The following is a 23,501-nucleotide window of genomic DNA, read 5'->3' on the forward strand; positions in this document are numbered from 1 at the left end:
CTGATTAACACCTTGCGAGGTTAATGGCGAAGTAGCAAGCGAGCTTGCTTGCAGTGCTGGGGATCTGGTGCCTAAATGTCTTTTCCCTCCAGCATGACTGTATTTTTTATTAAAGTAATGTTGAACACAAATGCTGGAACGTAACAGCATCCGTCCATCCATTTCCTAACTGCTTCATCCAATTCAGGGTCACAGGGAAGCCAGAGCCTATCCCAGCAAGCAACGGGCTCAAGGCAGGTTACACCCCGGATGGGATGCCAGTCCATCGCAGGGCACACACAGACACAAACAAGCACACGCTTACACCAGGGCCAATTTCTCCTGAAGCCAATTAACCTATCAGTATGTCTTTGGAGTGTGGGAGGAAACAGGAGCACCCAGAGGAAACTCATGCAAACACGAGGAGAACATGCAGACTCCACACAGATAGCACCCCAAGTCCGGAAATGAACCCAGGGTCCTAGTGCTGCAAGGCAGCAATGCTAACCACTGCTCCACCGTGTTGCCTGTGTAAGAGTATATCACTGACATGCTTCACATAGAGGGGTAAACAGCACTGTGTTTTCTTTCACAACACCAACAGCTCACATGTAAAGTGCATTTCATCACCACCATGACTGGCAGCAAAAGGCCTGGCTAAAACAGCAATGATACATTAAAGCTCAGACAGCTGTGGGGAAGAAAGCAGAAGTCATCTTGAACTGAAACAGTTAGCAGATTTACCATGAGGAATTCTTGATTTTATCCCAGACAGCTCCTGTTTTATAGGGAAAGTCCAGCCATATGACTCCATTCTCAGGTTCAAACCACCTTTGCCTGAGGAAGTGTCTTCTATCATTCTTCCATTATCATTATCCCCTTATTCCTGGTGTGAATCATGACATCCAGTAAACTATCCCAGACACTGGCCTATAACACACACAAATAAGTGCAATTTAGAGACACTGATTAAACACAATTTGCACGTTCTTTGAAAGCTGGGAGGAAAGCTGAAGCACCTGGAGGAAGCCAACATACACAAACATGGAGAAAACATGCAAACTCCACACAGAAGCAGCCCCAGCCCGGAACTGAAACTAGGATCCAAGAGCTTCTTATTGGGTTCAAACTCCAGGTGGGATCGTGGCTACAATACCTTGAACAAGACACTTTTTTGGGAACAGTGTGATGATTAAGAGTTCTACTTGTAGACAAGTAGATTAGGATTGATTGGCTTCTGTTCTTTATAGTTTCCTTGTCTTTCCAGTGGGGGAGGGAGGAGAAGTTTGATTGTTTCCAGTAGAACCGACACAGGCTATGGGAAATGGAATGACATGAGCTCAATAGTCCACATGACCTCATTTCATTGCTGTCCTTTCTGAAATTCCGATTGTTTCTATCCTTATCATGCTTTTGAATTAACTGAGTGCTTGCCACTTCCTGCCACAAATCCTGTAGAACCCACTAAATCGGATTTCCCTCGTTTTGTAGCTCATCAAAAGAACAAAAAAACAATGAGCATCTTGCTCAGCCAAACACAGTTTGAGTCACTGGGACTGGACTAACAAAACTCCTGCTAAGAAACGTTTTACCTTGACCAGTTAACCTTCGTATAGATGGAACAAAGGGAATTTGCTATTTTGAGGTGTGGACAGGATGAGCAAATGCTTATTATTAGAACTTCTGAAGTTTGACCTGCTGTTTAGTGGCAATCAGTCACTGTGTTAGTGTGTGTTTGTGCACTCTGCGATGGAGTGCTGTCCTGTCCAGGGTGTACCCTGTCTTGTACCTGTTGCTTGCCAAGATAGGATCCAGCTCCCCTGCAACCCTGAATTGGAAGAAACAGAATATGGATAGATGTATTGGTCTTTGTCTTGAATGTGCTGTACCTTGCACAGGAATAAGAACATTTCTTGCTGGCACTTTGAACCAAAACATGTGCTTTGGGCATGCTTTTACAATCTCTTGCTTCTTGTACTTTCTTGTGTTCACTCATTTATATTATATAATATAATATATATATATTATAGTGTAGTGCATTGTATATGTACAAAAATGGCGCTATATATATTGTATTATTATTGCTATCAATTGTATTAAATCCAAGTCCAAGTGTTCACATCCTTAGCTTATTTTACTAAATTGCAAAATGCTCTGTGAAACTAACAGAACCAACCTCTTTCTGGTGAAACAAGAAAATAAAAAGAGAGAACTCCGATGAGCAGTCTGATGCTGTAAAAATTGAAAAATGCCTGATGACATTGATTTTCATGTAAAACATACTGGTAGTCTTCCAGCCTCAAAAGAATACGTTTTGTGTAAGCAGGATGATACGTTCTGCTGTAGTATTATTGTTGTAGTTGTTATACAGTAAAACATTCAGGTTGTAATCTGCATGCCTGTCTGTTCAGGTTTTGTCGCTCTCGGTTCAATTCTTTATTATATTATTCAATGCACCGATTCAAGGACGCGCTACAGACGCACAGCACTTCGCTGTCCGTCGCCGGCCTTCTGGTCCTGCATTGCAGGTGCGGGCGCTGGCGGAGCCTCACGGCTGGACCCGTGCTCGGAAAGCAAAGACAGTCGAGCCTCCCCGCAGTAGGACGTACTGTACTCTGGTAATTACTCAGCCATTTTTTTTCCAACTGCGTTTATCCGGAACTGTGGGCCTCCTTACCGGCAGATGTCTCTATACTAGGACAAAAACTCCCTCACCCCCCCCACCTCAGCCCTCCCCCGTTTTTCCCTCCCTCCTGTGATAAAACCTTCTTTGAAGGGTGTGTTTGAAGGTTGTATTTGACAACACACGGAACTGTTTTGCCGGTTGGATCTTTAGAGCGCAACAGAGAAGGAAGGCGACTCGTCGGATCGGCGGCTGTGCTGAGAGCCCGGCTGTTTCGCTGTGCTCTCCGGTTAATGAGCTGCAGTGCATCGGTACAGAAGAGTACCGCCAGGACGTCCGTATTGCTCAGAGCACACTTGCAGCGCCTTGGTCGTGTCCCGCAGAGATACAGTACAGGACGATTCTAGTAGTTTAACTTAATTATTGGAGTGGAGTTCCTTTAGTTCAACCTATTTGATTATTTATTGTATGAGCGCCTTTCTACAACCCCCCACACAAAACCGGGAAATGGAATTTGGTGTGCGTGTGTATCTATCTTTTATAGCAGACAGCTTTTTTGGACTTGGGAAGTTGTGAGACTGGGGTCGTCAGAATAGCGGGGAGGGGGGTAAGTGAGGACCCCTCGTTTTGAAAAAGACGAGTGGTTTTCTTTAAGTTTCAGTCGATAACGCGCATCGTTACGATGGTTAAGACTGTAGTTTTCCCAAGTAAGAACAGTCACAAATCGGGTGAGGCTGCATTCGAGATTCTCTGCCTCCTATCTGACTGTTTGTGACCTCTGCTATAGTTGAACTTTTTTACTTCAGCGATTGCTGGCATCTTTGCTGCTCACTTGAATTAGTCAGATGAAAATCCACGTGTATTCACGCTTGACGGCAGCTTTTAAAGCATTTGCACGTTTTTAACACTAAAACAGACGGTCAGCGTTTGTTTCCGTTTCTGATTTTTTTTTTCCCCTGTTCGCTCGAATGCGGTGCTCGGAAACTTTTTCTATTTTAAACCCCCCCGCTATGCGTCCTGCAGGGCGCTCGCGCGCGACGGGGGACTTCAGGTGTTTCCCCAGATGGGGGCTGCTGCTCGTGCCGCTGGCGCTGCTGGGCGCGCTGCTGCCGCGCGGAGCCGCCAGCACCGCCGAGAGCGCGACCCCAACGCTCGGCGGGCACGAGCTCGGTTCGCACTCGGAGTCCAACCACACCAGGAAGGCTTTCCCCGTGCTCAACTTCGACTACAGCCATGTGCAGAAGCCGTTCGAGATATCCTTATGGGTGCTGCTGGCCTCCTTGATGAAGCTGGGTGAGTCCGTGGTTTCAGACTTCTGTGTCCTAATCGATTTCTTCGGTGACCCGGGCTAAGTTTGCAGCGGCCGTTGCAATGCTCTGTAATGTTGTCGGTTGTGGCCTCCGTCCTGCCTGACGTGAAGTAAATCAGTTAGACTGAAAATCTTACTTGTCTCGGCTAATGACCCAACGCCAAATGTCTGTCATTTTCATTTAAAGATTTCATTATACTGTTGTTTTCTGAAACTTTAGACCACTAAAGGGTCTTTTCAAATCAATAATGAAATGGCTTTCTCAGGTCAAGAATCCAGTACAAATGGTACCCAGAATTGATCAAAGCCGTTCTTTGCTGACATCAGAGGTACTCCCCACAAAGCAAGTAACAGAGCAGTAGCAGTGTCACCCAGTTCATACCTGGCATCGACGTCTGAGTTGAAAACACTGCTCCGTAAATATCTGTGACATCTTCCACACCCTCAGGACTTACACTGCATGCATGATGGCAATCCCCTCATGGCTTCCAGTGGAAATATCCTGTATTCTAACAACTTTGTTGTCAAGGCTGCTTAGTTTGGGCGAGAAGAGGCAGAGTTTGGCATTAAAGCAGCCCCGAATTCCCATCGATCATCGTCTTCAAAATCGTGATCGCAGCAGCACATGGCAAACTGCCCCGGATCAGACAATCCGAAGGGTGGCAGTAACTAATCTCTCTTTGACCAGTCAGATTCTGTTGACTCGCATGTGCCTGGTGCTTAACCCTATTTGTTCCTCTCTACACATCCATGAAGCTAGAAGCCTCAGTTCTGTGCTGTAGGTTACTGAACTGTCAAGAACAACTGCTATTTTAAAACCTGGCTAAAAATGTCCGTCGCAGATTCCAGTGGGTTCCGTATAGAGACAAGAGCAGAATAATACAGATGTCAACGACAGTGTAGGGGAGCTATAGGAGGCTCTTTTATTTCGTGAAGGTCATACAAGGTTGTGAATATAGAATATGCAAAGCCTGGCGGTGAGATAGAGTTGATAAAATGTGTGCTCATTTTGAATTAGACACCTCTTGAAAATGCTGCTCAGTCTCAGAGCCTTACGATAATGAATAAGATGAAGGGACAGCAAGGCTGACTTTAACTGAGCCTGCAGCAGCATGCCTTCTTCTAGTTGAAGCATATTCCGAAGTGTACTCTGAACCGATTTTTTTCTCATTAAATTTCGCATTGCCGCGGCTTGATCTGAAGCGTATTTGTGCTGCAAGGCTAAATGGAGCGTTTTGGAGATTTCCGTGTGGCTGTTCTCCCGGTGAAAGGGTTGCTCTTTTTTTTTTCCTGAGACTGAAGCAAAACGCTCTTGCTCGGTTTCCTGCTGTGCCTTGTGGAATTAACGTGATTGATTGACATCCAGTGCATCTGTTGCCAACTGTATCCCGCTGTCAAGTGGGCTGCTACAGTATACAGTCCCCATCCTCTGGTTTAGGAGGAGACAGATTCCGTGAAATTAAGGAGAACAAATTTGTGTGCAATAGTTTGTAGGATAAAGAGGCTAGGTGTTCGGTTCCTTTCAGCAGGTGAAAGACTTTTGAACTTCTTTGGTTCCCACCTTTTCAGTTTTGGTAACTGAAAGCCTTCTAGGTGTTTTCCAGAAGCCAAGCTTGGCCATGAACGATCTGAAGATGAATTCGTAATCGTCAGAAAGTCCTGCTTTAGGGAGCCTGCTTCTGTGAGCGGCCGGGTGCGCCGAGAAGTTTATTTTGAGTCTTTTTGTTTGTTTCCACTCTTCTAAATTTAAATGAGAAATACCCTATGCAAATTTGCGTCGCTCATAATGCAAGTAAATGTTCTGTCTTGTTTTACTGAGGGGACGGCACTAAACATGCCTTCAAGCTCGTAGGCATTTAGAAGCTGTTTCCCTCACTTTTGCAATCCTTTCCAGCCGTTTTTTTTTAACGACGGTACCAGTTCGCCTGCAGTATGCAACGTAACCGGTTTTTGTTAAGCTGCATCCTGTTGTCCAGCTCCATCAGTAGATGTCTTCTGCAAAGTCGACTGTTGGTGTTCTTTGCCAAGCTTTTCACTCCGGTAGGAAAATTCCCTGAGCATCTGTAGCTGGTAGATAAACTCCTGCTCGTTTTCCAAACCTCCGTGGAAGTGGGTGGGGGGGAATAAAGAGGCATTCACACAAGGAGTTGTAGGAGTGTGGAAAGAGCCTCCCAGCTGTGTTGTTGAAGCCGATACGCTGGCTTCCTTCAAGATACTGAACAGCTGGACGTGATCCCGGGATCACTTGTCTCCTTGCAACCAAAGGATCGAGAGAGGCTGAAGGAGCTCCTCTTTTTTTTTTGTGTAGCTTCTCCTCAGTTCATTGATACCATGTATCTTATTCTTCGCGCTTCTCGAAGCCATTAAGTGTAATGCGAAGTACTCCAGTACATGCTGGTCCAGGCTTCTCTCGTCACTCTGTCACCCATGTCAGCTGCTCTAGTGTGTGGTCAGACCCCCTTGCCTATTTTGGACAGGCCCTTCTTGTTGTCCCAAGGACACATCCACATAATCCTGATGGATTATGTGTGACTCTGAAGGGGAAGATGTGTCCCGAAACTTGTGTGCGCCGTCTGTCTGAATTTGCATTCGGGCATGGTTGTTACGTCTACACTGGTACTGTACGGTGCCGTGCTTCAGTAAGTGTCCTTTTAAGCACACTATGTTGCCGTCGCTTTCAGAAACTGCTACAACCTTCTGCTATTGGGTACCGAGCTTGGAAACCTGTCCTGTAATAAATCTGTGGAAGGGGCGAGAGGTCACAGGCCAGGATCACCGAGGGCAGCTCTTAAACTCTAAGTGCCTCGGATTCTAGCTGTGCTGGAGCCTGACGGCGGAGTACGTGAGGTGGTTGAGGCGTTTTGAAAACCTGCCTGAGCGGTTTCCCTCTGCCCCAACCCCAAAACATTCGAAACTGAAAACGCGCCCTGCTCGTGCAGGACCGCATTCTTGTTTGTACCGCTGTTCGGCCGGCAGAGGAAAGTTGTTCAGGCAGTCAGCAGTGGATTGGCCAAAAACGTCAAATGAAAGAACCCTTTGGCAGCCTGTGCAGTTCAAGTGTGTCCTCACTGTGTACAAATCACTTGGCAGTCTCGGTAGTTACTCTCGCAAATCGCCTTTCGACAGAAGCAAAGTCATGAAATTAATTTTCTTTACTAAGATTTAGCTAGATTACAAGCTTTAAGACCTCGTCCCCTTCACCCGAGGTCCTGTATTGTTCACCCTTTGTGGGGAAAAATGAATTAAGAACAGTCCTTTTTTTTTACAGTTTCATATATGTGGTCTGACCTACGTATTTGATCATACACAAGTTTTTTTAAAACTAACTTAAGTGTCTTAGATCTCTAATTTCTCAGTCTTTCTTTGTACCTGTGTATACAGTATATCAAATGTGTGGAGACATTTTAGATAGATAATTGATGGGAAATTGATGAATTTTATCCTCCCATCTCGATATTTTCCATAACAATGGTTATATACAAGAGGAGGCTGTTTGGCCCATCTAGCAGGTTTGGTTATTTGTAGCTGATTGATTCAGGGCTCTTGTTCCGACATACTCCCACAACCCTTTGTGTAAAGAAGAGCCTCTTGCTCTCAGGATTTAATGCTTTTCTACAGGTCTGTAAAACTCAGCAGCTTAAATAAATTACTCTTCTTTTTGTGACTTATCAGTCTGGGCATCTTTTTTTGGGTTAAAGTGAACTTACAAAAGCACATTTCCTGGCATGTGTGAAATCTGCTTTGGCAAATCATTTTGTCATTTTCTCTGCTTGTGTTTCTATGCCCTTAGCAAGCTACCGTTGCACAAGCAATACTGCAGTTTTGCCACAAATCATTGGAGAGCATTTGGTGCACTGTCTTTAGAGTGGGTGACAGACCGCTGCTGTAGACCTAGGTGACCCTGTCAACAGGAAACCGAAGATGTCACAATCTTCCTTCGTTTTGAAAAGCTGTGCTGAGTCACAGAGATCTAGCAGACTGGCGTTCTGTATTCTTCCAGAATCCACCTCAAGGATGGGTCCTCCTTGATAATTAATCATTGCATTTTCACCACATTCCCACTTAAGTGCTGTCTTTTCCTTTAAATTTAATTTGCTCTTAATTTTATTTTTAATTTATATCCTGCTAGGAGAATGTCAGTGCTGCATTATGAGTATACAGTATTTTGGGTTTCTGCTAAATGCCTTTTAGTGTCACTAGGAAGCTGCACAGACTCGTTTGTTTGAACAGAGCATAAGGAAAGACAGTAGGAATGACATGCATGCTCGCACACACACAGGTACATGTAATTTGTGTGTTGCAGTCCGTGAGCAGTGCGATGCAGGCTTTTTGTGTGCGTTTTCGAGCTGCAGTGTTCCTCTCTCCTGCTGTACAAGGTCCCTTTTCCTCTGCAATGTGACCTCGCAGAGCAGCTGCCTAGTGTGTGCGAAGAGCACTCCGGCGTTTCCAGGCAGTGATACCTTCACAGCCTTGCAGGATAAACGACTCTCCAGGGGCTTAGCTGTCCCGCTTCTGAATAGGTCAGAGGGAAGAGAATCGTCGGCCTTTCAGCCACCTTCCTCTGTGTTTGATGCTCCGGGTTCATCTGGGTCTGCTGTACTGCAGAATTAGGAACCTTTGTGTATATTTCTTCAGATAAGACGCAGGGCCTGAGGACCAAGCCACGGAATTTGAGCTTTGCAGGTTTTGTTTCGGCCTGCACCTTGTTAGCACTCTTGGTTTCCCTCCCAGTCTTCGTTTTTTTTCTTAATGCTTCTCTCATTAAGTGGCATGTGTCTCCACTCGGTGCCTGCAGCCTGCTCCCAGTTGCGAGAACAGATTAGGAATCTGCCACAGGGGTGTGGGGAGTGAAGGGGCTGTCAGGGAGCCTCGAGAGAACAGCACTTTGTTTGTGCCGATAAATAATTCACCGCAGAATTAATTCATTGGTGATGAACGGTTTAAGAAATTGACATTCGGATGACTAAATACATTAATAAGTGCGCTAGTCTCTTGCTCTTGCTGTAAATGTAATGCATGTTTTTTCCAGCCCTAGCCTGAAAGCGTGGCCTGCAGTTCTTGCTGAAGCTCATACTGTGCCAGAAGTCTGTCACCTTTCCTTGGTGTTAATCTGCCCCACTTTCTGTGACTTTTCCCAGGAAGATGCTTCTCTGTAGAGCGTGGTTTAGAAGAGGGGTCCATTCTTGAAGGCCACAATCCACCAGGTTTTTGGGCCACTTGAAAACATAAGATTAAAACCTGCCAAAAAGAGTAAACTTGGTTTTAGGCCTAACTGGATCTTTTTTTTATCCATCGGGACAATTTTTTTGTGGCAAAGTCTTAACAGGCAAGGCAAACAAACCTGTGTTTTCTCTTCTATGTGTATGTGGAAGCCCGTTAAACCCCCAGTGAACCATTGTAGGTTATTACTGTGTCATAACAAATGGTGGTAGCAATTTCTCAGTGTTCCGTCTCCAGTATAATCCCAACTGGCAGGGATCGCATGTGGGAAGTGGGCGTGAGGTAGACGATAATGTTGATGTGCTCCAGAAAGTCCGTGCAGCTGTCTCGCTGTTCAGCTCTTTGACATGAAAGGTTTTAAAATTTTTACTTAAGAAATTTGCTTTGCGAATCAAAATGTCAGACTGTTTACGGGCTGTTAAGAATTTAGAATGGGTCTAAGTAATTGAATAATTGGTTCACGTCACCATGACTTTGGTTGGAGGTCACATGAAAAGAATAGGAGATTCCTGAGGCCTTGGTGTCAGCCTCACAGGACTTCATATCTGGCTGGTTTAGCAATAGGATGCCGGTCGGAGAGATCTGTTTCTGCTGCTCCCTTATAGAATGGGCTGTTCCAGCTTTAAAGACCTATACGCTTTCTGCTGTACAGTAGTAGCAGTGGACATGTTAGTGCAATTGTTGTATCCCGGGCTGTAGACTCAGTGCTTGCTCACCAGAATGAATAAACTGCTTTCCATGTTGGGTTGCAAAAACCTGATGTGGCATTTCGGTTAGGTTCTCATCCATCTTTCTCATCCATCCATCCATCATCCACCTCACCACATCCCTAGAGTGCAAAGACCATCTTTATTTAACCCACTCCCCCTGGGGACCCTAAATTGAAAGTGGATATGCTATACTAGAACAAAGTACACACCATTCAGTGGATATGTTTAAAAAACCTGAACATTAAGCAGCTTCTATAGATTAGAGGGGTGTGCACTATGTGTGTGATGCTGATAGTGTTGCACTGTATATGGTTTCAGTGGTAATTATCAGATAGACTTTAAACTAGGTGGGACTTTTGTTTATTAACGACTATCTACCTAACCCTTATTTCTTATTTTGGATATGCAATGGATTTATTTTAATGCTCTCATACACCTTTTTATTCAGTGTGTTGACATGTGAAATGCAGTTGAAGCTTCAGGAAAATCTTAAAAATTGCTGATTTGCATGGTGCTGCCATTTACTAATGAATTTCTAGCTCTATTAAAAGAATACCTGTGGGTGGTAACTAACATTATATTTTTAAAAAATCTAGTGATAATCTTTCCCTTCAGAGCAAATCTGAAATCATTCATCTCTCTTTTTTCCTTTTGGAATGAGTAGGTTCTATTGTTGTTCTTATGTTTTCTTGAGTACCTTTTATAATAGTTCAGGTTGTGCCTTTGTGGATTGGAGAATCTGACTTCAATATCGGAATCTGTTTCGGACAGCTGGTATTGTGCATAACCATCTCCAGTGTCTGTATTTGCACGGGTTCCAGTGGCCCTGTGCAGAGCTGGCCGGGCTGTCTGTGGTCTCGTCTCCAGGTGGCGCTGTGAGGAGCTGGCCGTGTCTGTCTGTAGATACCACCTTTCACGCAAGAATGGAAGTTTGAGCGCCAAAAAAAAGCAAATAAAACTAAGCAAGCTAATAGGAAAAATGTGCTTAAGAATGCCTGGGTGAGAGGCAGCAGCATTAATCAAAGGCAAATATTTGTCCTGCTATAGTGCTGTGTAGACTAATGTAGCCCAAATGTAAATGCAGAAACAGATGGGTGGGTGCTGTACATACTCGCCTTGTTTGATGTGCTGCAGGGTTCTGTTTCTCGTTAAAGGAGAGCGACTTTCCCTTTTAACTTACAGATAGTGTTTGATTGCATTTGATATGTGCTGGTGGTGATTACAGGACTTTGTACTGTATAGGAGCCTTTTCTTTTTCAAAAGAAGGAGTACCACACACATTTTATCTTCTTTTTCAGGTGCGTTGCTTTTAATTGACACAGACCAGAGTGTTTTGTTTTTGAGAGTGTTTTGTTCATAATCGCCCACACTTGACTTATCTTTAAGAGGGGGGTACGCCTCATAAATTATTGCAGCATTTTTTGTTTAATAGTAAATACCTAACAGATAAAATAGCATCATGTATGTGAAATGGGTAGTGTTCATAATGTAGCAGTTAATTAGTTAGTGTGAATGTACATGTTCTTTTTGTGTCTGTGTGTCTTCCCTGCGATGGACTGGTGTCCTGTCCAGGCTGTACCCTGCCTTGCGCCTGTTGCTTGCTGGGATAGTCTCCAGCCCCCCAGTGACCCTGGATTGGATGAAGTGGTTAGAAAATTAATGAATGAATGAATGGATTTAGCACAACTGAAAATGGGAACTTGTTAAAAACTTCCGCACAGGTGCAGAACAAGCTGGCCTAATGTCCAGAGACAGCACTGAAATAGTGGAAATGAAGAGAAATTGCATTTAAGGCTGAGGAAAGAGGCCTGTCTTTACACCAAGTGTTGTGAAACAACCTACAAAGCCATATTATCTAAGCAGATTTCCTGGGATCTGCCACTAACAGGCAGGATGAGCTCTTCAGATCAGTAAGCCAATAGTCACCAAGTTCTAACCTCTTGTTCGTGACCTTTCTAGTATTATTTGACTGGGTTATTTTCAGTATTATTTTAGTCCTGTTGTAGTTAATGGACATCCACAGTTTCCAAAATGTTTTCCATCTAAGAATGCTTAGAAAAGAAGCAAGGGGTCTTCTCACCACCCTGTACCACATTTGTAAGAGTTCCTTTCTGATTTTAGTGGCACAGCTTACCCTGTTGACCTCAATAATATTAAATGGACTTCTTTGTAAATGTGAATATTGACATTTGTAATGTTGATACTTGTATAGTACTTGTGAATATACAGTACTTTGCTTGTATGTAGGTACTCAAGTCTTACTTGTTAAAAGTTTAATAAATCTGTTAATTGTTACATAACCCAGGTGTCTTGAATAAACATAGCAGCATAATTAGTCTTCAAAGAACAGAGAAATAGGTACATACATTTAGAAAGGAAAAATTGCTTGACGATCTGTTCTTTGTATCTTATCCAGGATTTTCCTCTAATAATCACCTAATTAATCACCTGCATGTGTTTGCCTTACGTTTTCACATTAATACTTTAAATGATCATCCACCCAGTGCTCAGAAAGCCTCTTTTCTTGGAATTAGAGGGCGCAAGGCAGAATAGACAGAACATCTGGTCATGCAGTACAGTCCCATGCACACTGAGAGACAGATGCCAGTTAATGTAATTATTAGGTCCCCTCGCTTATTGATTAGTAAGGAATGTGTCATAATTAGGGACCTCTGTGTGATGATGAATCTGTCTGCTTCCTCCCTATGAAGGCATTTGCATTATGGCTGAGGTGTGTCTGGGGATACAGTAAATGTTTGGTTTCTTTTACGATATTCCAGTAGCTTGCTTGCAGCACCCAAGATGCAATCCTGCAGTATTCCCATTACTGCAAATATTTATCAGGGCATCATCAGGAACCCTGGTCTGCATTTGAGATTTGCAGGATATTTGCATGGAATAATGGGAATTTTAGCCTAAAAGCCCTGCAGAAAACTAACAATACCAGAAAATCTACCTTCAGTACTGTATGATACAAAATGCTAAACGTCTTGGGTTCTTTCAAACTGTTGCCAGCTCTGTAATGGGATTATCCCTCAAGGAGCTTTTAAAAGCAAAAAAAAAAACATTTTAAAACAGGAAATTGAGCGCCGCAAGTTAATGACATTGTGGACTGTGCAGAGAGGGTGGTGTGTGTGTGTGTGTGCGCGCAGGGATTCATAAAATCGCACAATTAGTGTTTGGAGAATTGGTCAAAGACAGCAGGTATTCTCCTCTCTCACTGCATGGTCAGCGATATTGATCACCTCATGTTTAGTGTGGAGGACGTCTCGGGGCTTCTTAAAGACGTCAGCTGGGAGCAAAAATAGCAGCAGAGCACCGCTGTGACTCAGCATTTTAAGTCTTCCTTTTTTTCATCTGCAACACGATAGATGACATCATCATTCAGTGCCATTGAATTCCAGTAGCACTACGTGTTAAAGGATTTTTTTATGATGAGTTTTTCTACGGAATTATTGTAGAACTTTTAATATCATTTTGGAGATCAGAATGTCCATTAATTTCTGTTTTGAATTCAACTTGACATTTATTTTGTTTTTAAAAGGTTTCTCCTAAATTCTGTACCGCTGCAATGATTGTTATCCTGAGATGTTTAGTCAGCCCTGAAATACCTGGTATTACAGTACATGACACATCCAACATTATCTTCAGCAAACATTCTTGAGAGAGTCACATCTCAAATATTTTGTGAAGGCGAAGGGAGTGTTGTTGACCAGCTTAATCAGAGTGGGCTATTCACTGCACTTTGAATCCAGGACCAGGGTAATGTGACACACTGATGAAGACAACGGGTCAATGTAACAGCACATGTCATGAAGCAAAGCCCTTTTCTAAAAACATTTTTAGATAAATTACAAAGTTGTATCTACAATTCAGGAACCTCGAACTGGCAACAGCTTTTGTTTGTGTGTTGTCTAATCTTACCAAACCGTATTCACAGACACCCTTTCAGTTCCTCCTCTTATCCAATCTACTATAAGTTGCTTTAATTGAGTTTAGAAATTCAAAGACTTCTCTTTTTATGGTAAAATGAAAGCCCTCCTTTTGCATTGGACAAATTAAGGGTGTGGGGCAGGGAAAAACACCCTTTTCGTTTCTCGAAAAGAGTAGGGGTGTTACCCCGGCGTCCTGGCCAAATTTCCCATTGGCCCTTACCAATCATGGCCTCCTAATAATCCCCCTCTATGAATCAGCTTCATCACTCTGTTCTCCTCCCCACTGACAGCTGGTGTGTGGTGAGCGTTCTGGCGCACTATGGCTGCCGTCGCATCATCCAGGTGGATGCTGCACATTGGTGGTGGTGGAGGGGAGTCCCCATTACCTGTAAAGCGCTTTGAGTGGAGTGTCCAGGAAAGCGCTATATAAGTGTAAGCAATTATTAATTAAATTAATTATTATTAATTATAAAAAGCAGTCTTCCTCCTAAGTGGGTGAGGCAGGCCAGCTAAAGAAAAGGCTGTAATTACACATGGCCTGCCACTAGAGGCCACTGTACAGTCTCTAGCTCTGTAAATAGCCTCACAGCGGGTGTTGGCTAACTGGATAGATGAATAGTGAAAGGTGTTTCTACACATTTGCACATTGATTTTGATTTTTGTCTGGTATTTAAAGGGTATACATGGTGCTGGTTAATTTTCTTTTATATTTGGCTTGAAAAGGACTTCAATAAAGCTTCCTGAACGTCACCTTTTGGGGCCATCATGCAGACTCTTGGGACCACCCTCCTGGAAGGCTGCTACCCACATTGTTTTTGAACTCAGAACTTACCCTTGGTTTAGTGCACCTTACCTGGACCTGTCTTTATAAAGGGTGAATCCGCTGCGAGTCTCAGGTCTCAGTCCCAATTCTCACGTGACTGTACCTGAAAGAATCTTGTGGAAATACAGCCTGAAGGAATGAACGCAGCCACAACGCTATTATTTAAGTTCTCCCTCTACCACAAATAACAGGGCGTTGCTGTGCTATCAAATGCGTTGTGAATCTTTTTCATGCCAATGTACGTGCGCATGGCGTATTTAAGATAATAATGTGGAGGTTATATTTAGGTACGCACTGGTGCAGTTTCTTATTTATTTTCCGTAAGTGTTGAGGTTCTGGTTTGTGGTAAACTGAGAAGGGCAAGCCCCAAACATCTGGGATCAGAGGCAGTTAGAGAAACGTCATGTCATGCCAAAACACGTAATTAAATGAGATAACATGCACATTTACGCTACAGTTTCAAACGCGAGTATGAGAAGAAAACTCAATAGTCATCTTTTTTTTTTTTTAATGATCTTGGCTTGCAGCAGCGTTAAAGGGTTTGGGAACAGAAACTCAAAAATAAAAATGCCTGATATCTAGAAGTGAAATCTTACGAGTCACCCTCGGGAGACAGGGTGAAGTTGGTTCTCGGTTACCGTGCATAACCCTTCTCCTTTACAACACAGGCAGTCAGCGGCTGTCAAGGGGGTTGTACTGGCAGGTTTGGGTGTGTCAGGCTTCATGGTTCAAGTCTTTTTACCAGCAGGTTCAAGCCCTTCTCTGCCTCTGACGATGGGGTCCCCCCCAAGTGACTCAAACCTTTTTATCTTTGGATCACAAGTCGCAATACGGACGAGCCATGCAAGTTCTGTGCAAATAAAATGAGACAGAAAGAACTAAAATAGACGTATAAATATTAAGGATAGTAATGTAAACACCCTGTAGGTAAGTCTGCCATGTTTACGCTGAATCAGTGCCATTAGCAAATTACATTCCAGCTCTGAGAATTAAAAACATGAGTGCAGTGGGAAGGTTCCCGAAGCATACAGCTGAGATCTGACAGATCACAGGTGAGCTTTGAGCAGGAGCTGAAAGGACAGAACTTCGGATTTCTGTCAGGAGGTGCTCCCCAGGGCTCTGTGCTGTCACCTCTCCTGTCTGGGTATTGACTAATGAGCTGCAGATTCAGAATAGTGCTGTCACACTATTCAAATATGCAGATTATATGGTTCTAATAGGCCTCTAATAGGAGGACCAGCCATTAGGTGAGCAAATTTGCCTTTAAAAACTTGCGCCAGTCCAGCACATTGGGAATAAATGTGACTAAATGTAAAGAGCTTTTTTTCAGTGTTAAAATTGACTATGGGCAACCTTTTCAGCCAATAGTACTTAATAGTCAGTCTGTAGAGGTTGGGGCGGGTTTTAAAGATCTGGGAACACACATTTATCGCAGAAAATACAGATAAAAGCAAATCAAAGGCTGTTTTTAATTAGAAGACTTCGGACTTTTAATGCTAATGAAAATGTTCTAGAGAAGGCTTATAAAAAGCCTTGTTGAGAGCTTCTTGGCATTTAATGTGAAAGTATAGCATGGACTTCTGGTGGTGAAAGCTAAAATCAATCTGTCTAGAATTGTGAGATTAGCAGAAAAAATAATTGGGAAATTATAGCAGGCATAGGCTGGTGATTTATACCATAGTTCAGTTCTTAGAATGGCAAGGAGCCTCACAGCTGGTCCCACCCATCTGCTCAGTTTGTAATGCTCCCATCAGGGAGACAAGGGTACCAGAGTCAAGCAAAAGCCTGTATAAGCATTTACATGTTTAAGTTCTGTATCCCCTGTGCAATAAACCTGCTTAGTGAAGGTAATTAAATATGTTCCTTCTACTTCCAATTTATTCTCTTATTTACTTATCTGTCAAGTACTGTTGGAATGATTCTATGCACATGCGTGTGATATGATATTGTGATTATTGTGGTTAGCTGTGTGTGCGTTTAATATTTGATGTACTTCTTGTGGGAGAAGACAAAGACAAATTTCCCCGGTTGTGGACAGTTAAGTATGAATCTAGTTCATCCCATCAGTAAGAAACGGGTAGAGAATGAAGGCCTGTGGAAGAGGGAGAAGTCAGACATGGTGCAGAAAGTTTGGTGAAGAGGGGGCATAGGGAGAGATAGGAGACTTGTAATAGGGCCCTCTCTTTCCTTTTAGCAGATGCCTTTTCCTACCAGTCCACAACCAAAAAGGACATACACAACAGTCCCAACCAGTCGATAAGGCAGCAGGCATAGGAACAGCAGGGAAAAACAAGAAGCATCCCTCCCAAAATAACAGTCGGAGTACCTTCCTCCTTGGATTCCAAAAGACAGCTCTTTCCCCAGGCGGGAAAGAGACGGCCCCTTTGACTGGTGGTGTCAGCAGTGGGATGGTCCCCATGACGGGACTGATAGAACTGGAGACGATACGTTTCAGGCGTTTTTGTGCTTCTGTGCATCCCTCCCATGCATCCAGCCTTTGTGTTAGCTGTGTAAGCCAGAAAACAGTAGCAACACTAACATGAGACACTGGAGCAATTAGTACAGAGCCAGAAAGAACACGTGCAGTAATACAGTATCTGCTAACATCGAATTGCCAGGTTATTTGACCTGCCTCTTTGAAGAGACCCATTACTGACGTCCTGTTTGCACTGCCTATGTGCTGACTGCAGGAACAGATGGATTTAGCCTCAGTGTGATAACCTGCCCCCTCCCTTACCTGGAATCGATGCTTTGTGCTCCACCTGGAGGAAACTCACTCAAACATGGGAAGCACATAGAATCTCCACACAGATACAGTAGCTCCACAGGTCCGAAGCTGAACCCAGGTCCCCAGTACTGCTAACCACTACACCACTACTGCTACCAGTGCCTTTCAGACATCCCTTGGTACAGTGTCCTGGCAGAGAACGTATAAGACACTTGCATACATGTATATACTAAAAAATACTTTAAAAGTGAAACAAACGATTATTTGGAACCAGTGGCACTTACATTTCTAATACCTCAGCACCAACAGCCCAGATAGCTTCCCTGTGTTGTGTGGAAGTGTGAATTGGCCAGTGAAGATTTGTTCTCAGCACACATTGGGAGCAAGGATATGTTGTGTGATGGGGCAAGATCTGTATCGTCTAATCCCCTCCCTCACCATCTGGGTATACCCTGCAACAATCACTTTCTCTTACAGTTCCACATGAAATATTCAATGAGCAAACCATCTCTCTCTCGCCTCACTAGCTCAAACACAATCCTTATGTGCGATGGTGCTGTTGTAATTTTAAACTGGGCAATGGCATTAATGCATACTGTTTGGGAACACGCCCTGAACACCATTGAGTAATCGCTAGTTCAGTTTTTCCTGTGGATTATTAAGACTGGGTTCACATTCCCTCCACACCCCAGCCTTTCAGAAGGTGATGGGGAGCTAAGTGTTCATACTGAAGTACATGATGGCGTTGCTTTACAACAGCCTCTGCTTCCTGCTTTGAAAACAGTGACTGATTCAAAGACTTAGCCTTCCGGGGAAAAGGCATTATAAGAAGAGAAACATTAATAGAGTTTGTGACCATGATCAGTTGCCTGGTAACTAATCTCCATGTTGATGCTGAAGGCCATAGTACGAGAGGGAAGAGGAGGGGTCACTGAAAGCCATTTGATGGCGTTTGTGAATACAGATAAAACCTCCCCTGAGGTGAGTGGCCCGTGCCTGCCTGTAGTGCCAAGAAATGGCTTCGTCCTGCTCAGTTAATTCCCTTGTTGTCGTTGGTGCCAAATGCTTCAGCCCAGAGCTGAAGGGGACCGACCTTCTGTGAGTCGCAAATACACTTATCACTTGATATCGCCCCTCAGGACTGGAACTTACCTGAGCACACCCACCTCCCTCCCCCCTGGCAGTATGAGATCTGCTTCATTCCCTGTGCCTTCAAAGAGTTTAAGACTGTTGCCTTCCAGCAATGGAAATGTTTGTTGAAACAAGTATAACCTGTAATCAGTGGAAATGTCCCAAATGCTGTGTCAGGTTTTGATAGACAAGAAATCCAGCAGCTCGGTGTACTCTGGTAAAACTAGTTCAATCCCTAGCCTTATTAAACTGCTTTGGACAAAGGAGTAATGGCAATAATCATTTAGTTTTGCCTTCCATTTTCAAACATTCTCAAAGCTTCTCTTCAGCTGCTGCTGTCTTTGAAGAGACCTAGAAAACCTGCAGAGACGGCGGCCCTCCAGGACCAGGATTGGGGACCCCTAGGTTAACGAGCTAAAGTTAGTCAATTCCCGTCCACAGCTTCCACCCTTCGGGAGCAGCTGGAGATCTGGACTCTTCGGTTGCCACTGGTGTAGAGCAAGGAGGGTAGGGTCATTAAAAGTCAGTCTCTGTCCATAGCGACCCCACCCAGCCTCGGAAAACATGGCAACTAATGTGTTTGCTTTCTCTGGGTCTGTGATAAGTAGGGAAAGCAGTTACAGTTTGGAGGAGCAGGTGTTTGTGATTTAATGATACTTATCTAAGTCTGCGCTCATGAGTGAGGCATATCAGTTAAGAATGGCAACTAATAGGCACTTTCCACCAGTGATTTTAATTTTTTCACCTGTTCATCCCTGAATGAACTGTACTGTTTAGGAAGTCTAGACATTGCATCATTGGAAGTGACAACCTGGCAGAGAAGGGATTAAAGAGAGATTAGAGGCAGGCTTTCATTAGAAAATTAGCACCCAAGTCTGCATTGTGAAAAGGTTTTTTTGTTCAGCTTTATCTGTCCCTTTTAAATTTTCTTTTTTTGGCTGAATGATTACAGGAGCCTCGGTTTTGGTCAGGTTGCGACTGAAACGGGAGACGGCAAGCTCCTGAATAAGAGAGCTTATTAGAGCTCACATGTTCATCATAATAATGGGTATCCTGTATCTGAAACCAGTTTCCTTACAAGTGTACTACAGTAAGTGTATGTTTGTCTTGCATCTTGTGCATTTGCTGAATTTGCATTTGTCCTTATTAAGTTGTGCTGAGGTGTAAAGAACGTGTTTGTCAAGAGGAGACCACAGGCAGAATCTCGGGGTCTTATTCTTCAGGATTCTGAGCCCTGTGGCCAGTCAGATGATATTACAATGTTAAGAGGAAGTGTTGCACTTAATAAGTCCACTGTATATAATTCCTATCCATATAATGGTTCTCTTTCTTTTTGTATGTTGATCTAGTTATGCATTTATGATGTAATTATTCATCATTGATTTCTGTGTCTTTTTTTAGCTGTCCTCTTGACTAGTGGCACATCTGTAGTTGAGGTCTGATTCTGATGGTGCTGTCCAGCTCTCCGTTGTCTATTTCTCCTTTCAGGCTCTTCGTGTATTTATCCGGTCATATATCCATCCATCTCCTGCTTTATCCAAGCTGGAGGGAGCTGGAGCCTATCCCAGCAATCAACACGATACACCCTGGACTGGACAGCAGTCCCATCACAGAGCACACATACTCACAAACACACACTTACACCAGGGGCAGTTTTCCCAGAGGCCAATAAACCTGCCAGCATGTCTTTGGACTGTCAGGTCAGAGCACCCAGAGGAAACCCAAGCGAAGATGGGGAAAACGTACTAACTCCACTCAGATATCAGCTTGTAAGGGTTCAGTTCCTGGGGTGATATGACCTGTGAGGCAGCAATGCTAACTGCTGTGCCACTGTGCCTCCCAGGTCTGTTATCAGTTAGGCCTATTATTCTGTTGTGCTTGACTTTTCTAAAGGGTATTGTGTTATTTGTTCAGTGCAGGCCAGAGAGGTGTGTGTATTAAGCATAGATTGAGCTGCAGTGTACAAATGATTAAAAAAGAAAGGTGACTTATTATGTCAGTTAAATTTATTAAAAATATAATTTGATTCAGCATGTCTGACTATATTTCAGTTCAGTTGGCTGTGCTGTGGTTCCAATTCTTTCTTACCAGCTGAAGATGGGTATTCCCTGCAGCCATTTCACCCTGCAGCTCAGCAGCTGTGAGGCCCTTACCAATCATGGCCTCCTAATAATTCCTGTCTATGAACTGGCTTCATTACTCTGTTCTCCTCCCCACTGAGAGCTGGTGTGTGGTGAGCATTCTGGTGAACAATGGCTGCCGTCACATCATCCAGGTGGATGCTGCGCATTGGTGGTGGTGGAGGGGAGTCCCCATTACCTGTAAAGCATTTTGAATGGAGTGTCCAGAGAAGCACTATATAAGTGTAAGGAATGATTAATTATTATAGACAGCTAGCTCGGGAAGAGACGAGTGTTACTTTTAACATGAAGAAGCAGTCATCTGTAAAACTTGCTATGGCTTCATTCAGTTACAGGCGGGGCCTGGTGTTGTAGAATAGAGTTTAGAGTTGACCTTGTTTAGCAGTTTCATTTATATTGAAAACCAACAGGTTTGACTAGCTCTTCCATCCAAATCCCTCACGGGGAATCTCTTCAGGAATTCTGCAGAATTCTCCTCGTGTTTTCGGCTTTGTGTCATTCAGTTGCTCGTGAGCGTCGCTGGAGGAAAAGGGAGCCCTGCAGCGGAGGAGATACAGTGGACACTTCTGGGGAAGTAGCTGTGAGCCATTTGCAGCGAATTAATTATCGGCGCAGGCGCTCGCCATTTCACACGTCGCCAGCAGCCTCTCTTTCCCAAGGGGGGGGGGGGGAGTATAATTGAAACTAATTACTTGGCAATGGATTAATGGGATAGCTGCTCCACTCTGTGTATAATTTATTCACTTATGGGATCTTATTTCATCTGACAGGGCTGTGTGGGCTCCATAACTGTTTCAGAGAGCTGCTGTTTAAGGTATTGGTGTGTACGACTCGTACTTGGTCATGACAGATCAGCTTAATATTATGGTATGGCATCTCCTTCGGCTCGTCTGCTGTTCAGCCACAGGGAGGTAACGGTTCTCTATTGGTCTGCCTTTCTGGGAGCGTCCGAGGGGGGGGGAAATGCCGGCAGTACAAAGAGGCTCGTGTCCACCTGCACAATGAGGATGGACAGTCAGGGCCGCAGACCCACGACCCCAGTTCTCTGGGGACGGGTGACTCACTCCTTGGATCCAGCCCCTGCCTCCGTTCGGAGGAGATGAAGCTCCCAGGGTGTTGTCCATCTGCTCAAAATGAGCTGCCTCTCTTTTTCCCTGAATGGCTCTGCGTTTTGCCGCCACGGGTGACTTTGTGCATTTCTTCCTTTTTCCCCTTCTCCCTCGATTTAGTAGGTCCCTTCATCCCAGGAGACTCACGCCGTTATGCTTCCAAAGGAGGCAGGTAGCGGGAGATCAACTGTCATACCCTCCAGGCTTTCAGAGAAGTCGGATGAAACGGCAACTGTAAAAAATGACCATTTTAGTCGAGTTCTGCTCTAATCCGCCCCAGCTGGCGTGACAGTTACGACAGGCGTGGAAGGAATGATTTGCCAAGTTGTTAGTTACTACAGTCGTACTCCGTGGTCAAGAAGCTCTTTAGGGTGAAGGTTTGTGCAGCTCGTTTGGCCTTGAAGCCTGCAGCACTGTCAGTGTCCACAGCGCGTGAAGATGTGCACAGTACAAGGCGTCTGCCCGAGACGGCTCCGACAACAGCGCCCTGGGGCCTCAAGTGCTTTCTGCAGCCAGCCGCAGAACGAATCGACAGCCAGACGCCCCATACAGGTTCACCACAGTTGATGATAAACAGAGTGCTCTGACACTCCGTGTTATCACTGCACTCTATCTGTTTACATACAGTACTGCGGCCAAGTGTTGTCATCGCCATGGCAAGCTGTGACTGCGAGGGCGACACTGTGCCTTAGCGGTGTGTGGAGAAAAATCAGCTCTCGGGACTGTGTGGTAGTGCCGGCCGGCGGGGAAGAACCGCCTCGTCAGTTCAGGCAAACAGTTGAGACGCTGGTCGTTTGCTGTCGTCCTCTTCATCATAAGATTTGAAGGTATGACGAAGAGATCTAGAAAAAGATTTGGAGGAAGGCATAGTGGGTCGCAGCAGCTGTAGGCTTTCACCTGAAGAAGGCTCCACGGCCGAAACGTTGTGTTCTCTTTCTTCTTTTTTTCCAGCATGGAATAAATCTACTGTATTACTTGTTCCTTTGCAGCCTATGCATGCTGACGCAGCTGCCCACCTGAACTACTACTGCCTACAGCTGCTGCGACCCACTATGCCTTCCTCCAAATCTTTTTCTAGATCTCTTTGTCATACCTTCTCTTCCTCCCTGGGCCTCTTTCTTGCTTCTCTCACTAAATAAGATTTGAAGTTCACTGCATTTCTCATTTATACTCATCCTATGTTGCCGTAAGTGCATAGCATTACTGTAGAAAAATGAATGTCAGTGAGAATTTAATGAAGTTATGCAATTAAACACCGAATGTGTCCTTGGGTTCACTTTAGCACTGCATTTCAGGATTATAAATATCTTTTTATGGCTCTCTTATTAACACCCCTTATTACCTTGCCTTAAATTGATCTTTTTTTAGAGAATGTTATATTTTTAATTTTTTTGGCGAGGATTGTGTGAAGTACAAAGTCCTGTGTGTAAGAAGGACGTAGAGCACACATCGCTGTGAGACGCACTGGTCAGCGGGCAGTCACCTCATCGTCAGCTGGTTTCCATGTGGGTTTCACTTCCTGGCCTCCCTGGACGTGTTTTAAAAGCCAACTGTGTGGTGTTGTTGGTCGGTCATCGTGGAATATTGGAAAATGAAGCCTTCTAGGGTATACCGTATCTGGAAAGAAAAAAGAATTGTGGATTTCTGAGTTTCACGTTGGGACTTTCAAGTGGGGGGAAAAAGATTTTTGTACCTCAGTTCGAGCAGGGGATTCTTGTTTCTCCTTTTGGAAGACCTTTTATGATTGGTCTGGCAGCAAAAATGTGTGAACTTCAGAAACCCCATCTCTTTCG

The 23,501-nt window shown here is 44.2% G+C and overlaps 1 protein-coding gene across 1 annotated transcript in view; it reads left to right on the forward strand.

The window, feature by feature from the left end:
• The first annotated feature begins 2,356 nt into the window (after window positions 1-2,356).
• Window positions 2,357-23,501, forward strand: part of slc9a1a (solute carrier family 9 member A1a) — a 50,484-nt gene continuing 29,339 nt past the window's right edge. The window contains exon 1 of the mRNA XM_088932763.1: window positions 2,357-3,895. Coding sequence (XP_088788889.1) covers window positions 3,571-3,895 — 325 coding nt within the window. The 5' untranslated portion in view covers window positions 2,357-3,570. The remainder of the gene's footprint in view (window positions 3,896-23,501) is intronic.

Source organism: Atractosteus spatula, chromosome 14 (genome assembly GCF_055471065.1).
Source record: "Atractosteus spatula isolate fAtrSpa1 chromosome 14, fAtrSpa1.hap1, whole genome shotgun sequence".
Classification (NCBI taxonomy): domain Eukaryota; kingdom Metazoa; phylum Chordata; class Actinopteri; order Semionotiformes; family Lepisosteidae; genus Atractosteus; species Atractosteus spatula.